Below are 19,743 nucleotides of genomic sequence, written 5' to 3' on the forward strand. Positions count from 1 at the left end.
TACTCTCTGCCTTTATATCTGATTGTTTTAAGTGTTTGTGTTTGCTCTAGGTCAAGACATCACAAATCAATGCTAAAGTTAGATATGTATGCAAGATTAGAAAAGCTTGTCACTACTTTTGGTCAACCGCAATACGAGAGTATTGCGATGTGTTTGTTTGACTGACTATTTTAGCTAAGAATCAAATTTTCTTAAATGAAGCAAAACGGGACGAAATGAGAAAAAAACACTTTAAGGGAAGTAAGGAACATAGACCGAAAAACGGAGCTCAAAAGACTGCCCTGCAGTTAGCACTATTACGTTAAACGGCGTGTCAACACTGCGAGAAAAAGAATCTCGTAAAACAGCAAACCAGCAAAGTTTTGTCAACAAAATCACCTGAATTCTCCCCTATTTGAAGCAGGCCTTTTATCCCATTTCTGATTTTTTTCGTTCGTTTTATAACGTTTAGTGAGCGAAAAGTTTCATTACAAGAGAAGAAAATCCAACGTTTGGTCGCGCCGAATCGGAGTAAAATGACTTTACTTCAAGATTTCCCGGGGATTCCGGTTACCGTGACCGTGGTCAAGAGATAGGAAAATTCTTCCCGCTCCCGGACCCAATCAAATTGTAGGATTTTCAGGATACCGCCCGCTCACGAACGGGGAAATAAATAAAAAAACAGTTAGGGGATGCTTTATAACCACATTCCCCTAACTCCCACAAAACTGCTTTTTGGAGAAAAAAAAATGAATCAGCCTCAGAGAAATGTGAAAGTTGAAAATTGCTGCGTTTATTTAGTTATTTATTTTATTTTTTATTTTCTCATTTCTGTTATCGGTCTTACCAGCAATCAACTAAAGCTAGCAAGATGTTATTCAACAGTTAGTTTTCGTTCAATCATTACGCTGTTTTGGGTAAAAATTTACGCAAAACATAGTTCTAGTAGATATATTTGAATGAAAAAAGAATAAATAAAATTAGATGCAATTTATCTCACTAAATTCTGCAAGGCACTATACATAAATTATCTCCTCTAAACTGACTTGAACTTGCGGTTAGGCGAAAGAGCGTATGGGTCAGCCAGGAAGATATTAAATTAAGTCGCTTAATATTTCCATTATTTTTTTCTTTGTTACAAAGAAGTTTTCCAGTTATGCTTTGTTGTACATCATACATAATTGAAGATAACAAATATTAGCAGAATCAAAACGAAATACTTTTTGAAAGCTATAACGCTAGAGTTATTTGGGAAATGTAAATAATTAAATACTAGCCACGCGAAGAGAAATCCATCCTTTGCTTTAGTCAGCAAAGAACTTAGTTTCTTCCCATTTGCTGAAATTTTAACAAAATCAGCCTGCAGAGAGATAACCATTCATGTTATTGTTTGTTATACTAATCCTGACTTAACTGATTCAAGTTAGTTTTTGTTTGTTTGCTTTTGATTTTCCACTATACAAAAACAGACAAAACACATATAACAATAATTTAACAATGGCAATACACTAAAAAGCAATTATTATAAAATGGGCAATGGTTTCGAAACATGTTGAATCAATTATGCTTTTTGTCATAATTTTGTAAAACCATTTGAATGGAATATTAAAATAAGCTTCTACTAAAATATTCTTTTTCCAATACATGATTTATTATCTTAGCCAAACGTTCATGCATAATACAAAAGTAAAGAATTTATCATGATTTGGAGGCTGTAAAACTATGTTCTCCGGTGCATATCTTTTCTTTCGTTATTTGAAGATGGTTATTGTAAGTTTTATTCTACACATTTCAGCAAATAAAAGTTGTTTACTCGCCGCTCTTTATTGCTCACATGTGTTCTTATATTGATCTCACTTAAAATTTATCTTATTGCATGAACCCGCAATATTTGCTTGCGTAATTGTCAAAACCTACAGTGTATGCAATAAATAAAGGATAAGAAACTTATTTTTCGAAGGAAGAAGCCCATGTTTAACACAAGTTTCCAATGAATATCAGCACTTCATGGGGGATTTCCAAAATGCCAAGTTAATTTTTTTATTTTAACAAGGAGGATTGGTGAATCACGGCATTTACATCGAGTGTAGGTGTTCTTCTTGCTAAAGTTCAGCAAAGCAAGATTGCTTCCAGGTAAAGATCTTCATATGTATCAATTTAATTAAATTCCAATGTACCATACTCTACTTCTGTTCTAAAGGCACCTTTTTTCGATCGTTTACTATATAGATCTATTGGAGCCATACATTGTCTCGTACCTTGATATGAGACTCGCGTTTTACGAACACAGAAGAAAACTGAAAATGTTTTTAAGATTCAAGTATCACGGTTTATTCCGCATTTTATTGGAAGACTAAATATTTGAAAAATCCTATGATAAAAAAAAAACCCAATGGTATCTTTATTTCAAAAAGTATCGAATCAATACAATATTTGACAATTCAATAACAAGTGGAAAAAGCTGAATTGTTCCTCAATCTCGAAACTGAAAAACTCTAAATTCAAAATTTAACCGAAATGGGACGATACAGTATGGCCACGAAGCAAAACAGTATGTATGAAGACTAAACAATAGGTTAGGTTTCTTCGTTTAATGACTGGACAGACTATTTCTCCTTTGCAACATTTCAGTTTTAGGGTAGCTGTTATATTTATGGAAGTAACAGCCATCTATCATGCTAAGAGCTAACGAATAGTCCAGTAAGTGTTAAGACTACCAATAAGTTTTGTTGTAGAATCGGATAGCCTGTTTTTACTCAGTGACCCAGCATTGAATGTGAAACTCGTGCGCGTTATGTCATTACATTAATGTGACCAGTCTTAATGACATCGTAAGAAGACTTTTCCAAAGGCTACTTTTTTCAAATATTTTAGATGATAAGCTGCTGCATGATTTCATTTAACATTGATTCCTGTTTTGTTGGAGAATTTTCATAAGTATGAATTAGCGTATTATGGTGGAACCCAGTTTTGATCGTCCTTTGCTCTTCCGACTGGCAGCTACGAGGCCAGACGACGAGAGCAAGTCGTGGGCGATTGTCAGTGGTAGCCGATTGCCACAATGTAAATGAAAAAAAAAGTAAATTCTTTTTTTTTGTAACGGAGGTGCGCTTCATTATACCAAGCTAGTTTTCAGAAACTCTACTCAAATGGAAGGAAACAAATAATCCAAATTGCAGAGAACAAGTTGAAATCCCAACTGGCAAGAGGCAGACCAGTTGGTTATTTACAAGCGCAGCTTGAGGCTATTGAGAACAACTCCAGCAAGCAGCTAGAGCGGAGTTAAACCCCGAAACTTCCACCCTAACCGCTCGGCGCTCCGGCGTTCTAATCGCTCGGGTACGCCGCCTCCTTTCGGCAGTGTAAATATGAACAGGTCACAAATGGTGGATCAGAGAATTAAACTCCTATTTCCTTGCCAGGGCTAGCGCTCTGAGAAGGAATGTTTTATGGGTTCACTTAGCACTTTAACATACACTACAGAGTAAATTCTCTGATTTATCATTGCCGACCTTAGTGCTAGCGGCACAACATTCATTTGTACCCTTCATATTTACATTGCCGTAATTACCACCACAATCACCCGCTGACTTGCTCCCGTCTGGCCTAATAGCTCAGTCGGTAAAGCAACGCACGAGCAAATCCGGTGGTCGTGGGACAAAGATCCTTTTCTTTGCCTCGTGCAGTCTCCCATTTCCTTAATTAGGTTAACGCTCAGTAGAATTTTCATGGGTTCACTTTAGCACTTTAACATACTCTGCAGAGTTAATTCTCTGATCCATCATTTGTGTCCTTAGTGCTAACTGACATTTATTATTGTTTGCCGTAGAAAATGATTTAAAAATTAAAATATAATCTTGCACAAGATTTACGAGTTGAAAAATCGCGAATTAGGTCAAGTAAAGTTTATTCATATAAAATAAAATAATAATAATGAAAAAGTCAACCCAAAGCAGTTTTTTGCCGTTACGCCATATAAGGCTGACTGGTACAAAACTGCACTTAGCCGGGAGGGGTGTGTGTTGTTTGTTGCAAGCCAAAGTTTCCACGTGGATTTCCCCGGTCTGGCAAATTTTAGTACTCGTGCATAGATTTGATAGATACCTCGTGCATAGGTTGTCATGACATTCCAGCGGTTTGAATTCAACTTTGTTTTCAACGAAGGCCTGTGTCTTAATAAATCAACTTCTCCGAGAATGGAACGCAAAGTATCCTTCTTGGCATAATGTGAGGCAGGTAAGCGTGTGCTGACTTTCAAGTGAATTCTAGCGAGGTTTTCAAAGTGCTTTACTCAAATGACGGGCCAAATTTGGCTTCAAATGTCCCAACCTGTAGGCAAACACGTCTTGAAATAACAGTGTTTTTATGGAAATCCGCTGTCAAATAATTTTCATAAAACTTCGCTTCTGAACAATTCATGAATTGGAAACTTTTGGCACCAGGAATAGGATTTTAAGAAAATAAAATTGGAGGGATGTAGCTGTGCCAGAAAGCGTCCAGTCGTGTTTTGAACTTCCCATACATTTCCCAGTATTGTGTTTTGATTTTCGATCGAATTTTAACGCCGTATTAACTCTTTTATTATGCTTTGGTGACCTGTCATTATCGCGCTATATTTACCAAGATTTCGGCCCAAACCCTTAAGTTCGTAAAAGTATATGGTGACAAACAAATTACACTGAGTGAGCGATTGAAATAAAAAGTATACCGATGGGCCTAATTGCATTAAAAACGGTAAGCCCATAATGGAAGGTGGGATTATATTAAAGCCATATATATTCTTCTGGTGAATTTTTAATGATATTTAATGGAATATTAATAATTTATTAAGACAGTTTGCTTTTCTAAGTTCCCCCGCATATCGCCTGCATCTGTAATATGAGCCAAAACCGATCGATTTTACTGTAACCGATAAAGCAAATAAAGAAATATATTTTTGTATTTAACTTGGCGCAATTTGTGGCAAACTCTGTATTCGATTCGACAAAATATCAACAGGGGGATTCAACGAGACTATTTTTAAAAGCAAAATACTTAAGATGTTGTCTCCTGCCTTCCCGGATCGTTTTGTGCCCTTTTAAAGACAAATTTGTGCAAACTAATGACGATTGAGCTGTTCGGATGTTTTAGCTGAAAATTTAAGTTAAAGAAATTTTAATGACATTTGCCCCTTCAAAAACAAAAGGACGAAATTTTGAGCAGTGGATTTTTTAAGGCTTAATCCGAATATTTGAGGCGATTAAGGCTTTCCGAACAGAACCGAAATCAAACGGTTGGGTGCCCCTGAAACTCAAGACAAATTAAAATTATTTTTCCAGTGCTTTGTTGTAAATCGAACTGATGGCTTCTCCACGCACAGCTAGAGGGTTGGTGTTGTAACCACCTGCAATCTCTAAAAGAATCAACATCCGACTAAGCACCTGCGGTTCTTCATAACAATAAATAAATATGGTTAACGTTGAACTAAAACTCGAGGGTACAGAGAAGAACAACACCAAAGTTTACCTTTATTAAATTTGATGCGAGAAAACTTAAGAGTCTAGGTCGATGTAATGAATATGAACGGCTTTGATTGTTGTGCACCAAAGCGAACTGTAAATCAGACTTGCCAAAATATCTTTAATTTAGACTCATTATTATACTAATTTTCTACTCACTTCGAAACCGAGGTCAATCATACGTTAATATTATCGAAATCAGGTCAGACAATATTATGATGGTTTTCAACAAAGAGAATGAGTTAGCACATAGCGTTTGCATTTCAGGGTGACTGTAAAATTTGGTCCGTGTTACGACGACAAATTCGTTGCTACTTTTCACTGGTTCTGACTTGAAATGCACCACCAGCTACCTACATGAAATCCTATAGTTCACAGATTTTTTCTATAAATCTGGACCAAACAAACTTGAATAAATGAGAAATGAAGTGGCGACTTGCATAACTGAATCCACGAAGAAGCGTTCTCTAGTCGAAATATAAAAATATTTTCTGAATCCTCCCTACGGGAGTCGAACCCATGACCTTCGATTCCAGTTGGGAGGATTCGAGTTTTTTTGATTGAGATTCTCATTTGTTTTTATCCTTCTTAATAAACGATGTAATTTTTTCAAAACTCTTCAAATTTACACTTATACGAATGACCACGCATTTGCTGCTTTGGTGGTCAATCTAGGGCCACTGAATTAAATTTACAATTAAGCATGGGTGTAGAAAATCTGAAAATCAGCGGCGATTCGAATGTAAGTTAAATTGAGTTATGACACCGCTGAGAGAGTTATCCTCGTCTTGATAATAGGGTCCTACTTAATGCCTCTACTAAAAAGAAGATCATTTTAAACCCGCTGAGGATACGATTACCCAAACCTGGGAATCGTTTTGTGCTATTTATGCCATTAAGCACAATTGGACTATTAATCATTGAAACTCAAATGCATAAGTATATATCTTCGACTACGGATGGCCAAAAACAAAATGGATTGAGACTCATTTTCCTTCAAAAATCCACAATTTTTGTTTTCGTCCCTATAAGGTGGTCCATAATAATAATAATAATACTAATAATAATAATAATAATAATCAGTTATCACAAGCTCACTCAACATTGTCAGGCGCTTTAAGCTTTTTAAATAATGGACATTAGGCGTTTTATTATACTTTTATTTTTATTTATTTTTTAAGTGTTTTCATCGCGATGAACAGAACTTTTAGTATTTAGATTTAGGATTTTATGGATGATAAATAGTTTTAGCATTTCATTACTAGGATTTTTATGATTAGAAGTTCGGAGGTTAATTGTAAATTTGTAATTTGTAATTTAGTCGTTACATTGATTGGCTACGGCTGGCCGCCCAATCATTGTTTAAGTAATCTGGGCATCCAGAAGTTTTTACTGCCATTTCATAATAATAATAATAATAATAATAATAATAATAATAATAATAATAATAATAATAATAATAATAATAATAAAAATAATAATAAACCAATACTTAAACAGGATAAACCCTTCAGTAAAAATAGTACTGTTATCAAAGGGGTCCTGTAAAAACTAAAAATGTAAAGTGTGCAAGCAGATAATACAGCGGTAAAAAGCGATACTATAAAAAATTACAACTAAAAATGTTCGTTGACTTTTTGCCTTAATAAGACTCTGGAGTTAAGTTTACGGATCTCTAACGGTAAACTATTGTAAACAAGAGCACCTAAAAAATAGAAACTTTTCCGACCAAACTCCAGTTTCATCTTCCTCTCCAGTTCCATTGAGCATTTTAATTCCTCAGCGATCTTTTCATTTTCATCAGCGAAATCATCATTGTTTGCTAAAAGTGCAATCTTGCCGTTAATTAACCTTCTTCCTTGATGAAACAAAATAACCAAATAATCGTTTATGTTCTTCTAAGTAAGTTTAAAAAATACACATACTAGGATCGCATTTACATATAAAACTTTAATTAGTACGGTTAAGAACCATTCCATTTCTTTTCTGAAACATTAAACTTTAAAAAGGCGGATCCCTTTTAAGTTGCACTTCCCCTATCAAATTAAAGTTGTGTGGGTTTCCTCAACCGAAATGAGATTGTGTTATGATTTACGCTATACATTAGCTGTTTCTACATCTAAGTTCCACATGCATGTGCTAAATTATTTATTACGCCCTTGTTAGCAGCGCAGTAGTCATCTGATTTTCTACAATTAAACGCTTCAAAAAATGCTGTAGATCCGATTCAATGGCTCTAACACAATAAATATTTAATAAATATGCAGTTCGTCAGAGAATTGACATCCTACTTACGTTAGATAAATAGCCTGACCGTTAGCCATAAACATCATACCTCGGTAAGCTGATTTTCAGACCACTAGTCGGTGGAATATGTTAAATCGGTGCCGCAAGGACGGACATCAAGACAACTGCTGCAAGGCGCAATATATCACAAGATTAGAAAGTCTGCTTTCTTCTCAAGTCACCAACTGGCCTTTGGCAAAGTGGCTGGAATGAATTTGTGAATCGTGTCACTCTCTACATAATTCCTTGTAAGTATTTCGGGTCTTTTATGTTTATATGTAAACATCCTTCCGATACTATCATTAAGATTTATGTCTAAACATGAAATATCTGTTAGGGTATATAGATCCTTTAATAGTTAGAAACCGTTTGCAGTTTCAGTCACAGTCGTCAGCCCCGGACAATATACTCCGGCAAGAGTTGAACAATATTTGCGTTGCGCATTATTAGTGTTTCTCAATGTGTCGTCTTTCATCCTCAGCTTTTCTCCCTTGACCTGGAGGGAGGTTCCATAAAACCGAAGAATTTTATCACTTTTTATCATTTTTACTGGAAAATGCTTCTGAAGGAAGAACGAAGAATCCTTTCCTGCGGTGAAAGGAATCAGTGCGAAAAGATAAAAACGCTTGAATATTTACTCTGGTCAGTCATGCGATGTTGTCATGTTCAAAAGTCGGACAGATTGCGCGCAGTTTGAAGTCTTGACTAACAATATGTAAGTGATAAGTCAGCTTCTATTCACGCAAGCTGATAAATAAATGTCGCGATATTTGCTTAATAGGCATTAGTACATATGCTTCTTGCTGCCAGAGGGGATAGCTCTCACCATGACAAGCTGCAAGGGAGATCATTAGCGCTAATAACCAATCAATCTGATGAAGAATTGGTGCATTTAGTTTGATTTATTCAAGTCACTTCGCCATATTTAGTTTACATGATTGAAATGGTTTATATACTATGAAGGGCGAATTTTTCAGGACCTTACCGTTTAGCAGCTAAGAAAAAGGATCTATAAGATTAATCAACTTTACATATCATAAAAACAATTCGACAAAAAAAATAAGCAGATCAAATAGCGACCCTCGTTTTGCATTAAAAAATGGCAAGACTGATTGATACTCAGAGTAGGAGTCACGTGATGATTTCAAAGCTGTACTGTAGTCATTCAAGACGCAATCCTTCAACCGCGGAAAAGACCTGCTTTGCGTTCTTTTGGTTTGTCCATGGTAGCTATTTCACTTTGATCTTGGAAATTTTGAGGCGAAAAAACAGCACAACGAAATCAAAGTTAAACGAATCACCTGCTTAAATATTTATCACTACTCCCCGAAGATATCTTTTAATATTTATCACGCAGGGAGTCGACCCACTTTCAATATAATTGGGCGTTAAGCATACACTCAAATTATAGAAGCAACGGACTTCGTTTTAACGACCAAGATTGAAAATGGCTCAATATTCTAACCCAGGACGGAAAACCAGTCATTACTGACATTTCCCACTGTATTTAACTTTGATTTTAATTTAGGCGGATTTCATTTGTGAAAAATGAAAGGCTTTCTAAACAGGAAATGAAGATGTTTTATTGAATATTTATAGACTGTGAAGTTTCTGTAAAAACAACTGAGACATTAAAAAAGTGAATCAAAGGTATTTCTAAACATCTCCATGGGCATCTACATACTTTAGAGATCGACCTCCGACAAATGGTCACACTCCATCTTAAGACTAATTCAAATCGTCACTTCTGTATCCGACAATTGTCTTTATCTGTTGTTTGTTAATATTCATGGTTTTTCGTTTGTAAATCGTTTCTCCAGCTACTGTGTTTGTGATTCTATCGATAGTCCTATATGTTGAGCTAGTTTGAGTTTTGGCAACTTCACTTGTTTTCTAAAAATTCCTGCCGAGTTTGGCAGTCACTCCGGAAACGATCTTTGTGGTCAAAGACCTGATCATAAATGATAATTATAAAGTTTATACCGGTGCGTTCGTCGGCTTCCTTTTGCTTTATTTAGCACATCGTTTTGTTTACGTTATTGAAGTTTCGCCTATCTAAGAATAATTCGTAACTAGAATCGACCAAAAAAAAGGCTGCAAGTACATTTAAGATAATCTTGAAAGAAAACTTGGTAAAATATAAAACAAATATAACTATTTTGTTATATTTTCTTCATCTTTTGCACCCAGATTGCAAAAGATAGAAACGGAATTGATCTTTTGTTCAGCGGTTTCCAATACGTGTGTTTCTTTCCTTAGGTACATACGCGGATCTGCATTCAGAGTGCTTTCCCTTCTGTGCTTTTATGTCGATTTAAAAGAGACCCCTACAGACCTAAACCCCCAAACTGAAAGACTGCTGAATCTCGGCATTGAAGGCGAATTGATGGCAAAAGTGTCGTAGACTTGTTAATTATCTGCTGTCTACGAGGGTGAAAAGGAGTGGATTTCGCATTTTAATTGCTGGACAGCTCTAATTTTATGCAGATATTGGCCGTATATGCAGAGGTTTTCATCGTGAAAGCAAAATTTTTTTTCAGGGCAGATATGATCTTTTCCAAAGAGTTTAGAAACCGGGTCACCTGTCTATAAACTTCAAGTATTGTGTTCAGGAGACAAAAATGTTTTTATTTCCATATTTCCTGCCGTTTTTCATTATATCATGCCACCATCAAAGACTAAAGTGAGTGGTCTAGAGCTGCCATTGGACAAAATAGTAAACTTCAAGCTTAGTAATTGCGATTGTTTTGTTGTCATGAAATGCTAAACTTCGAAACAATAATATCCGCAGTGATTGAAATCTTCGATCGTTAGTATTTAATAACAAGTAAAGCGTTGTTTACAAACTGAATAGAGGGAAGCAAATCTTGATTAAATCACCGTGGATGGTTCGACGTGATTTCCTCGTAAGATCTTGCACCATATGTATCTTGAATCTGAAAACTTGTTAATCGCCGAAGCGATGCAAGTGCCGACCAGAGCTTTCTCCTGGAAAGAAACGACATAAGACTTAATGAAAAATAGAAAAGCATGGGTCTAAAATGATAGATTGAGTGACACTGCGAGTTAAAATAAAGCAATATACCGAATTGCAAGTTATTAAAGGTGCCACGCTACAAATAATGAAACATCCAATGAAAGAGCACAAGCATTTATGTAATAACTCAGTTTTCATCTATTTTAGGATTGTAATTAATGAGGGAAATCAATTTGGCTTCTGCTGGGTTGGATTCGGCGATTGAGTAGCGTTTAACGGACCTCTACTGAACGTTACCGTGTAAGTTGTAATCTTCCTTCAAATTTGCGGAGGGTATTGTGTTAACAAGGGAAGACAAAAAAATGCGCTTTTGACACAAAGGAGAATTAAAGGTTAGTTGTATTTATTAAATATTCTACTGGTTTGAGGTTTGCCGTAGAGACCGCATTGCAAACATTTTATTTAAATGTTGTGAGTTTTCTCGGGTTTTAATTTTAAGACTAATTTAGGTGATGTTTTATCCTTGATGCAAACTGCAGTTTGTTACATTATCGCTAGCCATTCTCAAGCCCGAAAGCGTTCGACGTAATCCCACATATAAATTGTAATGTTGGGCGAATCACGAGTTTTGTCATCGCCGGACATGCTAGTCAGCGAAGCCAAACAAAACCTATTGAAATTTTTCATTTACTCATTGTTTACATTTTACGTCTCGAGTGGGCAGATTTATACGGAGTATATAATATCCATAAAACGTAGCTTAAAGTCGCAACGAATAATGCAACAGATAATTTCAGCTGGAAAGATTGAATCAAATTACCAGCAAAGAGTTTTCAGGCAGGTGCTGGTGGCGTGTTTTTGGCGCCAATAGTAGCTTGTTAGGTCGTCGATTTGCCGCCATCCTTACAATTGCCGCACTAGTAAACCTCAGAGATTATCGAAACCACGCACATTTATGTTACAAATATATTTTTCGTACACTACGCCGAACTTTATGAAATTAAAGCACAGCAACCCAGCGGTCAGCCGAAACCTTGGTCTGATTTACATAAGTGGATTTCACTTGTAATTACTTTTTGGATCTCATTATATACAATTTGGCAGTGTTCGTCGAAATTTTATTTACACAGATAAATACCTTTCTATCGAATTTCAGCATTTTTGTGAAAAATATGAAAAAAGTCACCAAGAAGAGCCTTAAAACGTAAGAGCAATTGGAATCGTCGTCTTTTCTGAGCTATTTGTAGACACCTCCCGCTGAATCTACAAGACCATAACAACAATTTCCTGTTGTGAAAAGCAGTTTCACGTTATAACTCGAAAAACAGTGGTATGCCTTTGGATTATGTGCAATAATTCTTAAGTTTCTCTTGATAAATTAAAAAGAGACGGCAGGATTTAAAGTCGTATTTAAATCCATGTGTGGGAATAACTTCTAGTGTTGTGTCTAACGTGAGGGGACTCAGCCAATCACATCAGTTTGTTATTTGGATCACAATCATGCAACGGGTAACTTCTAGCGGGAACATTGATTTTTAAGCGTTTTAGAAATTCTCTCGCGTAAACTAGCGAAACCCTAATCCTAAGTTCCCCCATTCCTTGGTATTTTTACTTTTTCTGAGCTTTTACACATAAAATCCAAAGTGAGCCGCAACGAAACAACTGTAAATGAAAGAAAAACTAATTCATTGATAATTTGCGATATTAGATGTGACACAAGAACTTAATTTTTCGAGTAGAATAGATTATTGCCTTAATTTCTTAGAATTTTTAACATTTTCATCAAAACGTGCATGTAAAAAATTAAAACTCCTAATATAAAACGAAATTCACGAAACAAGGAGAAATTTTCGTTCCTTGTTGCAAACTAAAACCAACTGTGGAATAAACGTGATGGTATAGATATATATATATTTTAAAACAATTGATTTGTATGCATATTACAATAGACAGCACAGGTTCAAAACATGAAACGTCCTCTAATGGATACATACGGGACCAAGCATTTTGTTTTCTGACAACAAAGGGGCGTTTTCTTTAAACTATTTAAACAAGGTAAGCTAAGATATCGAAGATCTACTTGTGCTTGAATTTCAGCCCTCAAAATTTCTCTTTAGAACTTTCCAGAGAGCGAAACCAACGCCAAACCCATCTCGTGTTGTCACCAGGATAGGCATTAAGCCAGAAGTTGTCAGTTATGGTTTTGCAAGACAAATTTAAAAACGGGAACCCATTTTATACCCTCTCGTCATTGCAGATGTCACAGGAAAGGTAGCAAAATCATCCTAAGTTGTTTAAGGGCTCTTGATTTTTGTTTGGCAGGTATTCCAGACTGCGACCTCCCGCCTTGCAGACTGGCGTCCTACCAGCCCAGCTAACCGGGCGGCAGTAAATCACTCAAGTTAGTTACCGTTATCTTATTCAGTTTTTTTTTTTGGATATTATTTTTATATTATCAGTCAAATATAATACATCTTATTTTCCTAAACCACATTATTTAAGAGTTGTGCTGTACAAAAAATAACATAACCTGAACGCCTAACCTAAGACTTGGAATACAAACAAATTTACGGAGGTGGAGGTTGGTGGAAAAGTATCACTACTTTAAAAGCCCAGAAAACCTGATTATCAAATGGACCTTTTGAAAGGTTAAATAGTATTGAAGATTTACAGAGAGGTTCATTAGTTAGGCGAAGATAATTGTCCATTATTTTCCAAAAAGGCGGTGCGTCGACGCAAAATCAACTATAGTAGTCTTTACTTAAAATCTGGGAAATGCATTATTATTAAACGCAAAAAAGCACAACAACGAAGGTGCTTTAATAATTGGATATTCCCTTGGGAAAACTAACAACGCTTTGCAAAGCTAATTTTGCAATGTTTTGATCATCTACGAACGTGTCAGCTCTTAATTAGTCAAGAACTGTTCGAGATGTTTGTTGTTAGTTTTAATCCACTTTAATATATACTGCCGTTTTGTCCTCTTACTTTGTTGGAAATTGAAACTTCGCGATGGAATGAGTGACACGATGCGAGATTTACGACACTAAATCGTTTAAGCCATTGTTCAGTTGCCGTGAGTTTCATCGGTGCAGACTATTCGTCACAAGGCGGTTACCATGAGAGCTTGAACGTTAACCTGAAGAGGTTGAGAGTTCGTCATGTCTGACAAGTTTACCTTTCTGCTAACAAGCTTTTCTACACACGCCTTTGCAGTTGTTAGGTAATTATTTAATCCGAATAATGATATTATTTTAAAGAAGGCTGACTCTTAATAACAATGCCCAGTTCATATGTTTATACATAATGTTTATCTTTAAGCCTGTTGGTTCGTTTCAGAGCACTTTAAAGGGCGCGTACTAAAGTCTTCTGTGGGCAGTATAAGGTGATAGAGTGTAGGCGTTGTCTCCGGCGTTTGATTCCTGTTTTCAGTTATGATGCATCCGCTGTCGTAGAAACCGTAACAAGAACTTCACGATTTGATCTTCTTGCAGAAGCTAAGACAACGCCATGTCGCCGATAGTTATAATGGTGGGACTCCTCTTCTCTCTTCACAACTCTGCTCTCTTTGGGTAAGTATAAACAAACATTTATATATCATTATAAATATTAAACTGTTAACTGAGGTGATTTTTTCACCGATTCAACTTGACTTGTAAACATTCATGATAACTTCTCATCACCGTTCATGACTCGTGGACACTGAGCAACGAGAAACTATCACTACTCGAAAGGTGGCTAATCTTATTAATATTTATCTTTTTAATTTGAGCAAAGAAACCGCAATTCTGGACGTTCTTCGAAACTAAAAATTTAATTCTCTCTGGGCTAACAGAACAATTAACTTATTGTGCGTTCATTAAAGTCTCTTGGATAATGAGGCATTTCTGGTCGTTTTTCTGTGACCTTTAAAATTGCGTCAGAAATACATGTCAGAATGTATCTTAACGGCGTCGCAAGTTTCAGTTAACCACAACCAAAGGCTGAAACATATCCGTATATGTGATTTTATCTTTTATTTAAACAGAAGTAAACCCATAGCAAAAAAAACTTTTGCGTGGTTTCTATGATTTGCATACCAACCGCAAACTGACAGGTTTCTATTATGCAAGCTTTAATCTTTTGAATTGAATGAACAATGCCTTAGTGGTTGAAACCAACACAAAACCAAGTAAGGCTTTTCGTGATGGTTATCAGAGTAGATTTCGTCCTAAGCAAAAAAAAACTGAATGCATTGAATTGGCCATATTAGTGGGTGTACTTTATACAATGGATGCTTTAGCAGCTATATCGGTGCCAACGTTTTTATATTTCTAATTTAAGCAAATTATAAGCAAATAATATTTGTCAGTAACGATTCCTAAATGGTTAAGAAAATCAGTTTGGACAGATTTCCGCACAGCCCCATGTATTAATTATACATACCCCCACTGTAATACTAACCCTCTTCCAAAAACGCCGAGCGTGAATAAAGTTGGAGTCGCTGAGTGCATACATAATTAATATATGGGGTTGTGCGAAAATCTTGCCAACTGTGATTACCGCAGCGTCCAAAAAGTACGGCTTGTCAAAAACCACAACCTGGACTATTGTTTACGGGTGTATTTCTGCTCCAGTGTTCTCATATATTTTTTTCTTACGCAATTAAAATAATAGTTAACGTAAGCCGTTCTACCAAAACAATCGCACATTTCACAAGAACCTTATATTCAGGATAAATTTTATTCGTCACTAGGTCCCAAACCATTAGACAGTTTTCGCGCGGTCTGGCGGGTTGGCTACTGGAGTTCCAGTTTGTACTGAGTTGCTGTTTAGTCCTGCATTTCAAGTGCAAAATTGTTTTCTCCAATTTGTCAAAAATAGAGACTTCTTCGGGCTCAGATCCACTGTTTTGGAATACAACAATTATTTACCTAAGACAATGTCTGTGAACAGGAATAATTTGGAATTCGGGAATCATCAATAATCTGTTTGATTGGATGCCGTTTCAACTACAAAACGAAATATATTTGCAAAGAAAATCAACTAAGAATATTATATGAATAACTTAAACTTTGGTGCAAGTATAAAAGAGGTCGTTTATTTTAGGAAAACGACAAAACTGATGACATTGTTTTAAGGTGTGATATTATTTGAATAAAGGCATTTTACGACTAGCTTCTGTTACGCAGGTGTAAATGGCCGATTCTTTCGTTTTGATATAGTACGCAGTCTTTGAATAATAAATGGGTCCAGTTCAGTGTCACTGTCAACTGGGGATATTGTTTAGCACTTTTACAAGATTAAAATTATCGGTATTGATACTTTGGCTGTGAAACTGTCGATCACAAAAGTGTTCCCATTGATGGTATATTCAAAAAGTAAGGAAAAGATATTGAAAATTAAGAAAGTTCCATCATTGTTGCGGTTATGTATAACGGTTCATTTCGATTGATATCCTTGTTTACGCCTTAGATAATTCGGATTAGTTTTGAAAGAAAATGTAATGAAATGTGCTTAAGGCTCTAACATTGCGAAACAAGCATGGACACTCGCGATCACATCATTGTTCAGGCTTTACCTCGCTGTAAGAACCTGTAAAACCGTCACAGCTGGCGTAAAACAATGGAAACAAAAACTACAAAATAATACAGGAAAGGAAAACAATAACCTACAACACAAAGAAAAACCAGTCGGGTTCTTACACCGAGGTAATCCGAGTTTCTTGACGCAGCCATCATCACAAAGGAACTATCCGTACAAGAAAAACTTTTGAATCTTGGCAAACAGCTAAAACGATTGCGGATGATTACAACTCGTGTCTGCTTCCAAAACAATATAGCATTCTTTTAAACAAACATTAATTCTGACACTTTCAAACCAACATTGATTTTGACACTTTTAGCATTCTTGTTAACGTTCTTTTAACATGTATTTTTAGTTCTTAATTTATGCGTACTATTCGATATGTTTAAATTTCTTTATGTTTCACTTTTCACACATCATTTTTATCTGTTGAAGGTAGCAGACAGGCTACCGCAAACTCAAAATCTTTTACCAATTATTTTAACTATAGACCGCTACTCTTTATTTGTTACAAGCAAACAAATTTCTTTCGTTTTGGAAGGGGCAAAAATTCTCGTTATAAATGCGAAATAAATTCAGCTAGCATTTTCGTAGTTTTTGTAAATTCGGGGAATAAGATTCCCTTTTCCGACAACTTTCTTCAACTTAAGCATCCGAACAGATCAAAGTATATTAGCTTATACTTGAGGCCCCGTAGCCATACTGTAATGTATGAAGACGTATTTAAAATTTCTTTGCTTTCTTCACTTTTTTTTTTTTACCTGCAAATTTCAGCAGAAAATATAGAAACAGTTAAGACGTTTTGAAATGGGGAAACTTTGCTCGAATTCAAAATGACAATACCAATCAGATGACAAATAATTTCTGTTAGAAAAAATTGAATAAGATTTCTTGATGAATAAAGTTGTACTATGAAGCCATAGTCGCGTTTTTTTAACAGCCAGTCACGAACTTGACTTTATTTTCTGGTTTCAGCTCTGTGTACCAATGTCACTGCGCTGCGACTGCCATGGACCCTGAATCATTAATTATTAATTGTCAGTTTGCTTTCTCTTTCTTTTTCAGTAATGGTTTAGTCTTAAGGAACAGCACAAGGTTGAACAGCAACTCTACTACAACAGTTACTCCTCGGACAACTGAATCACTCTCTGCTCCACAGAAGCCTTTTCTTACCACAATGTAAGGATGTCTTCTTTTTCTTCTTCTTTTTCTTCTTCTTCCTTGCACAAATCACTGATTTCAATTGAAGATGTTAGATGTTGTTTTAAATGAGTATCTTAAGTTCCCAAATGTACACGGGCAACTTTAAAAATAAAGCCACCGTGCAGGAACAAACGGAATACCGCTCAAGTCCCACTCTGATAATTTTTTGTTTTTGGATTTAGCTCGAATCGTTGAATAAAATCGTCCCATATAGAGTGATTGCGTCTCTCCAATCTTCCCTCAAACACTTACCCTTTTATTTCTCTAAACTTGATCAACAACGAGGTATTTTATTGAAATCTATTCACAGTAATCCACTGTATAATTTTTCCTTTTTTACTGTCGTCTTAAAGGAATCCCACTGTTAAATCTACAAAACATAACCGCACTGAAGGAATAAAACCAGCTAATACACCGCCATGGTATGTAAATTAGAAGCTTTTAGAGATAAACCTAAATTTTGTGGAATATTTAACAATTATTGCACGAGGTTGAGCAAAATATCGTGATTTGTCAGAGGCGAGCAGATCAATTATTTGCCAAAGCCTAAAGCCGAGACAAATAATCGATCTGCGAGACATTGAAAAATCACGATATTTTGCGATAACTGAGTTCAATAATTGTGTTATCATTCGATCACCGAGTTTGTTTTTCAACTAAAGATGTCAAATTACTCTCTGCATGACAGCTTCGGGAAGTGATCTGCCATTTTCACACAAGAACGTGGTTTCAATTACGCATGAGCAGAATATTATTTGCAGCAAAACACAGTTGGACATGCAGTATTGCGCATGAGCAGGCGATTATTTGTAGGCAGTTATTTTCAGGTCACGTGGTTTGCTCTCGGCGAATGAAAAGGAAGGAAAATACATCGAATGATAACGCCTTTTTTAGCCAACTCGGCCAACGTACGGCCTCGTCGGCTACGTATCAGGCGATGTTTCATGCGATTTCGTAGGATAATTGTTGCTATCGTCGGTGTTGGTGTTTTTCTTGTCTTTTTGTTTGTTTGTTCGTTTGTTGTTGTTGTTGTTGTTGTTATGTAGTTGTTGTTTTGATTGTAATGATAATGGCTATAGGCTCAACAATTCTTAAGAGATTTTGGGGTTAAATTCCCAAAAAAAAACCCACGGCTGGAATTAAACTAATAACAATTTTTAAAAGGGGAACTTCACCTTCTAAGGTGATTTACGAGGAGGTTCTGCCAAACTAATAATGATGTCGAAATATAACAATATATATAACAACTTTAAAACACAGGAAAAAAAGCTACAGATATAATATTAAACATTATTCTAACAAAATAAAAAATATGGAACTAAATATATCTATTGGTGAAAAATTGCCTTAAAAGCCACTTAAACTAGGAAACTCTCTTACCTTAAGGGGAGTGATTAAGGATTGTTCTAACAACATAATTACTGCGTGAAAAAAAACTTCTTTTTTTCCCCCGTTAGTGAAAGCGAGGTGAAGATCTGTCCTGGGCGTGTGTTATAATTCTGGATAGAGTCATTTCTTACTGAATTAAAAAGAAAGTTCGTGAAATTGTTAAGACCCTTAATTGTACCTAACAATGATATGCATCGGTGATTCCAAGTATACCGACGACACCCAGTCAAGATTAACTATCATTAGCTGAGCTGCTTAGACGGTCTAATTTGTTGATCTCGAGGCAGGAATTGAATTTATTCAAAGAGGGCACTGAAGGCTAATTTACAGGTACCGATTAAAGGGGAAGTGAAATGAGGTTTTTGGTATCTTTTGTTAAAAGTGATGAAATAAGACCTTCAACCAGCTGCCAAATAATTCTAGAATGACGAGAGGAACCAAATCAACTCAATTCTTGACAGGAAGAACTTGTGATCCGTTCTAGCGCATTCTGGAAACAAAAATGCGAACACTTGAAAAACAGTAGCCTAACATTTTTCAAGTTTCAATCCATTCTCTCCTACTCTGTCTCTGGCCAGAGGCACTAATCGATAGTTTTATTGCACTGGGGTGATAATTTATAACAAACTTGACAATTATTTCTTTATTTCTGCTGACAGACAATCATTTGTGGGTTTTGAAATGACAGCAAATTTGCGTGATACTTCCCCTTTAATCGAGCCGATTTGGCCCAATTGGACAAAGAAAATGAGTGAGCGGACGAAAATCGGCCCGATTTACTAAGAAACCGTGGCAGTGCTAGAGATGTTTTGAGTCAGACCGATTTTCGCCCCGCGCTACACCAAC

General features: G+C 35.9%; 1 protein-coding gene and 1 long non-coding RNA gene across 12 annotated transcripts in view; one reads left to right on the top strand and one right to left on the bottom strand.

Moving 5' to 3' along the window:
* Window positions 1–19,743, top strand: part of LOC146474808 (gamma-aminobutyric acid receptor subunit beta-like) — a 31,949-nt gene that overhangs the window by 3,888 nt on the left and 8,318 nt on the right. Inside the window, exons 2-6 of one of the 11 annotated variants that reach the window (XM_085116580.1) lie at window positions 1,940–2,112; window positions 13,063–13,141; window positions 14,235–14,312; window positions 17,371–17,484; window positions 17,862–17,930. In XM_085116580.1, the coding sequence (XP_084972706.1) occupies window positions 14,251–14,312; window positions 17,371–17,484; window positions 17,862–17,930 (245 nt within the window). In that variant the 5' untranslated portion in view covers window positions 1,940–2,112; window positions 13,063–13,141; window positions 14,235–14,250. Of the gene's footprint in view, window positions 1–1,939; window positions 2,113–10,947; window positions 11,133–13,062; window positions 13,142–13,172; window positions 13,964–14,079; window positions 14,313–17,370; window positions 17,485–17,861; window positions 17,931–19,743 lie in introns of those variants that run through there. The other 10 variants (XM_085116576.1, XM_085116579.1, XM_085116572.1 and 7 more) reach the window with 10 other exon arrangements.
* On the bottom strand, window positions 9,979–13,054 carry LOC146474809 (uncharacterized). Its single transcript, XR_014866076.1, has 2 exons — window positions 11,561–13,054; window positions 9,979–10,751 (listed from the first exon to the last, which is right to left on the bottom strand). It is a non-coding gene; the product is annotated as an uncharacterized LOC146474809 (long non-coding RNA).

This window comes from Pavona decussata, unplaced genomic scaffold (assembly GCF_977016875.1).
Source record: "Pavona decussata unplaced genomic scaffold, jaPavDecu1.1 SCAFFOLD_87, whole genome shotgun sequence".
Classification (NCBI taxonomy): Eukaryota; Metazoa; Cnidaria; class Anthozoa; order Scleractinia; family Agariciidae; genus Pavona; species Pavona decussata.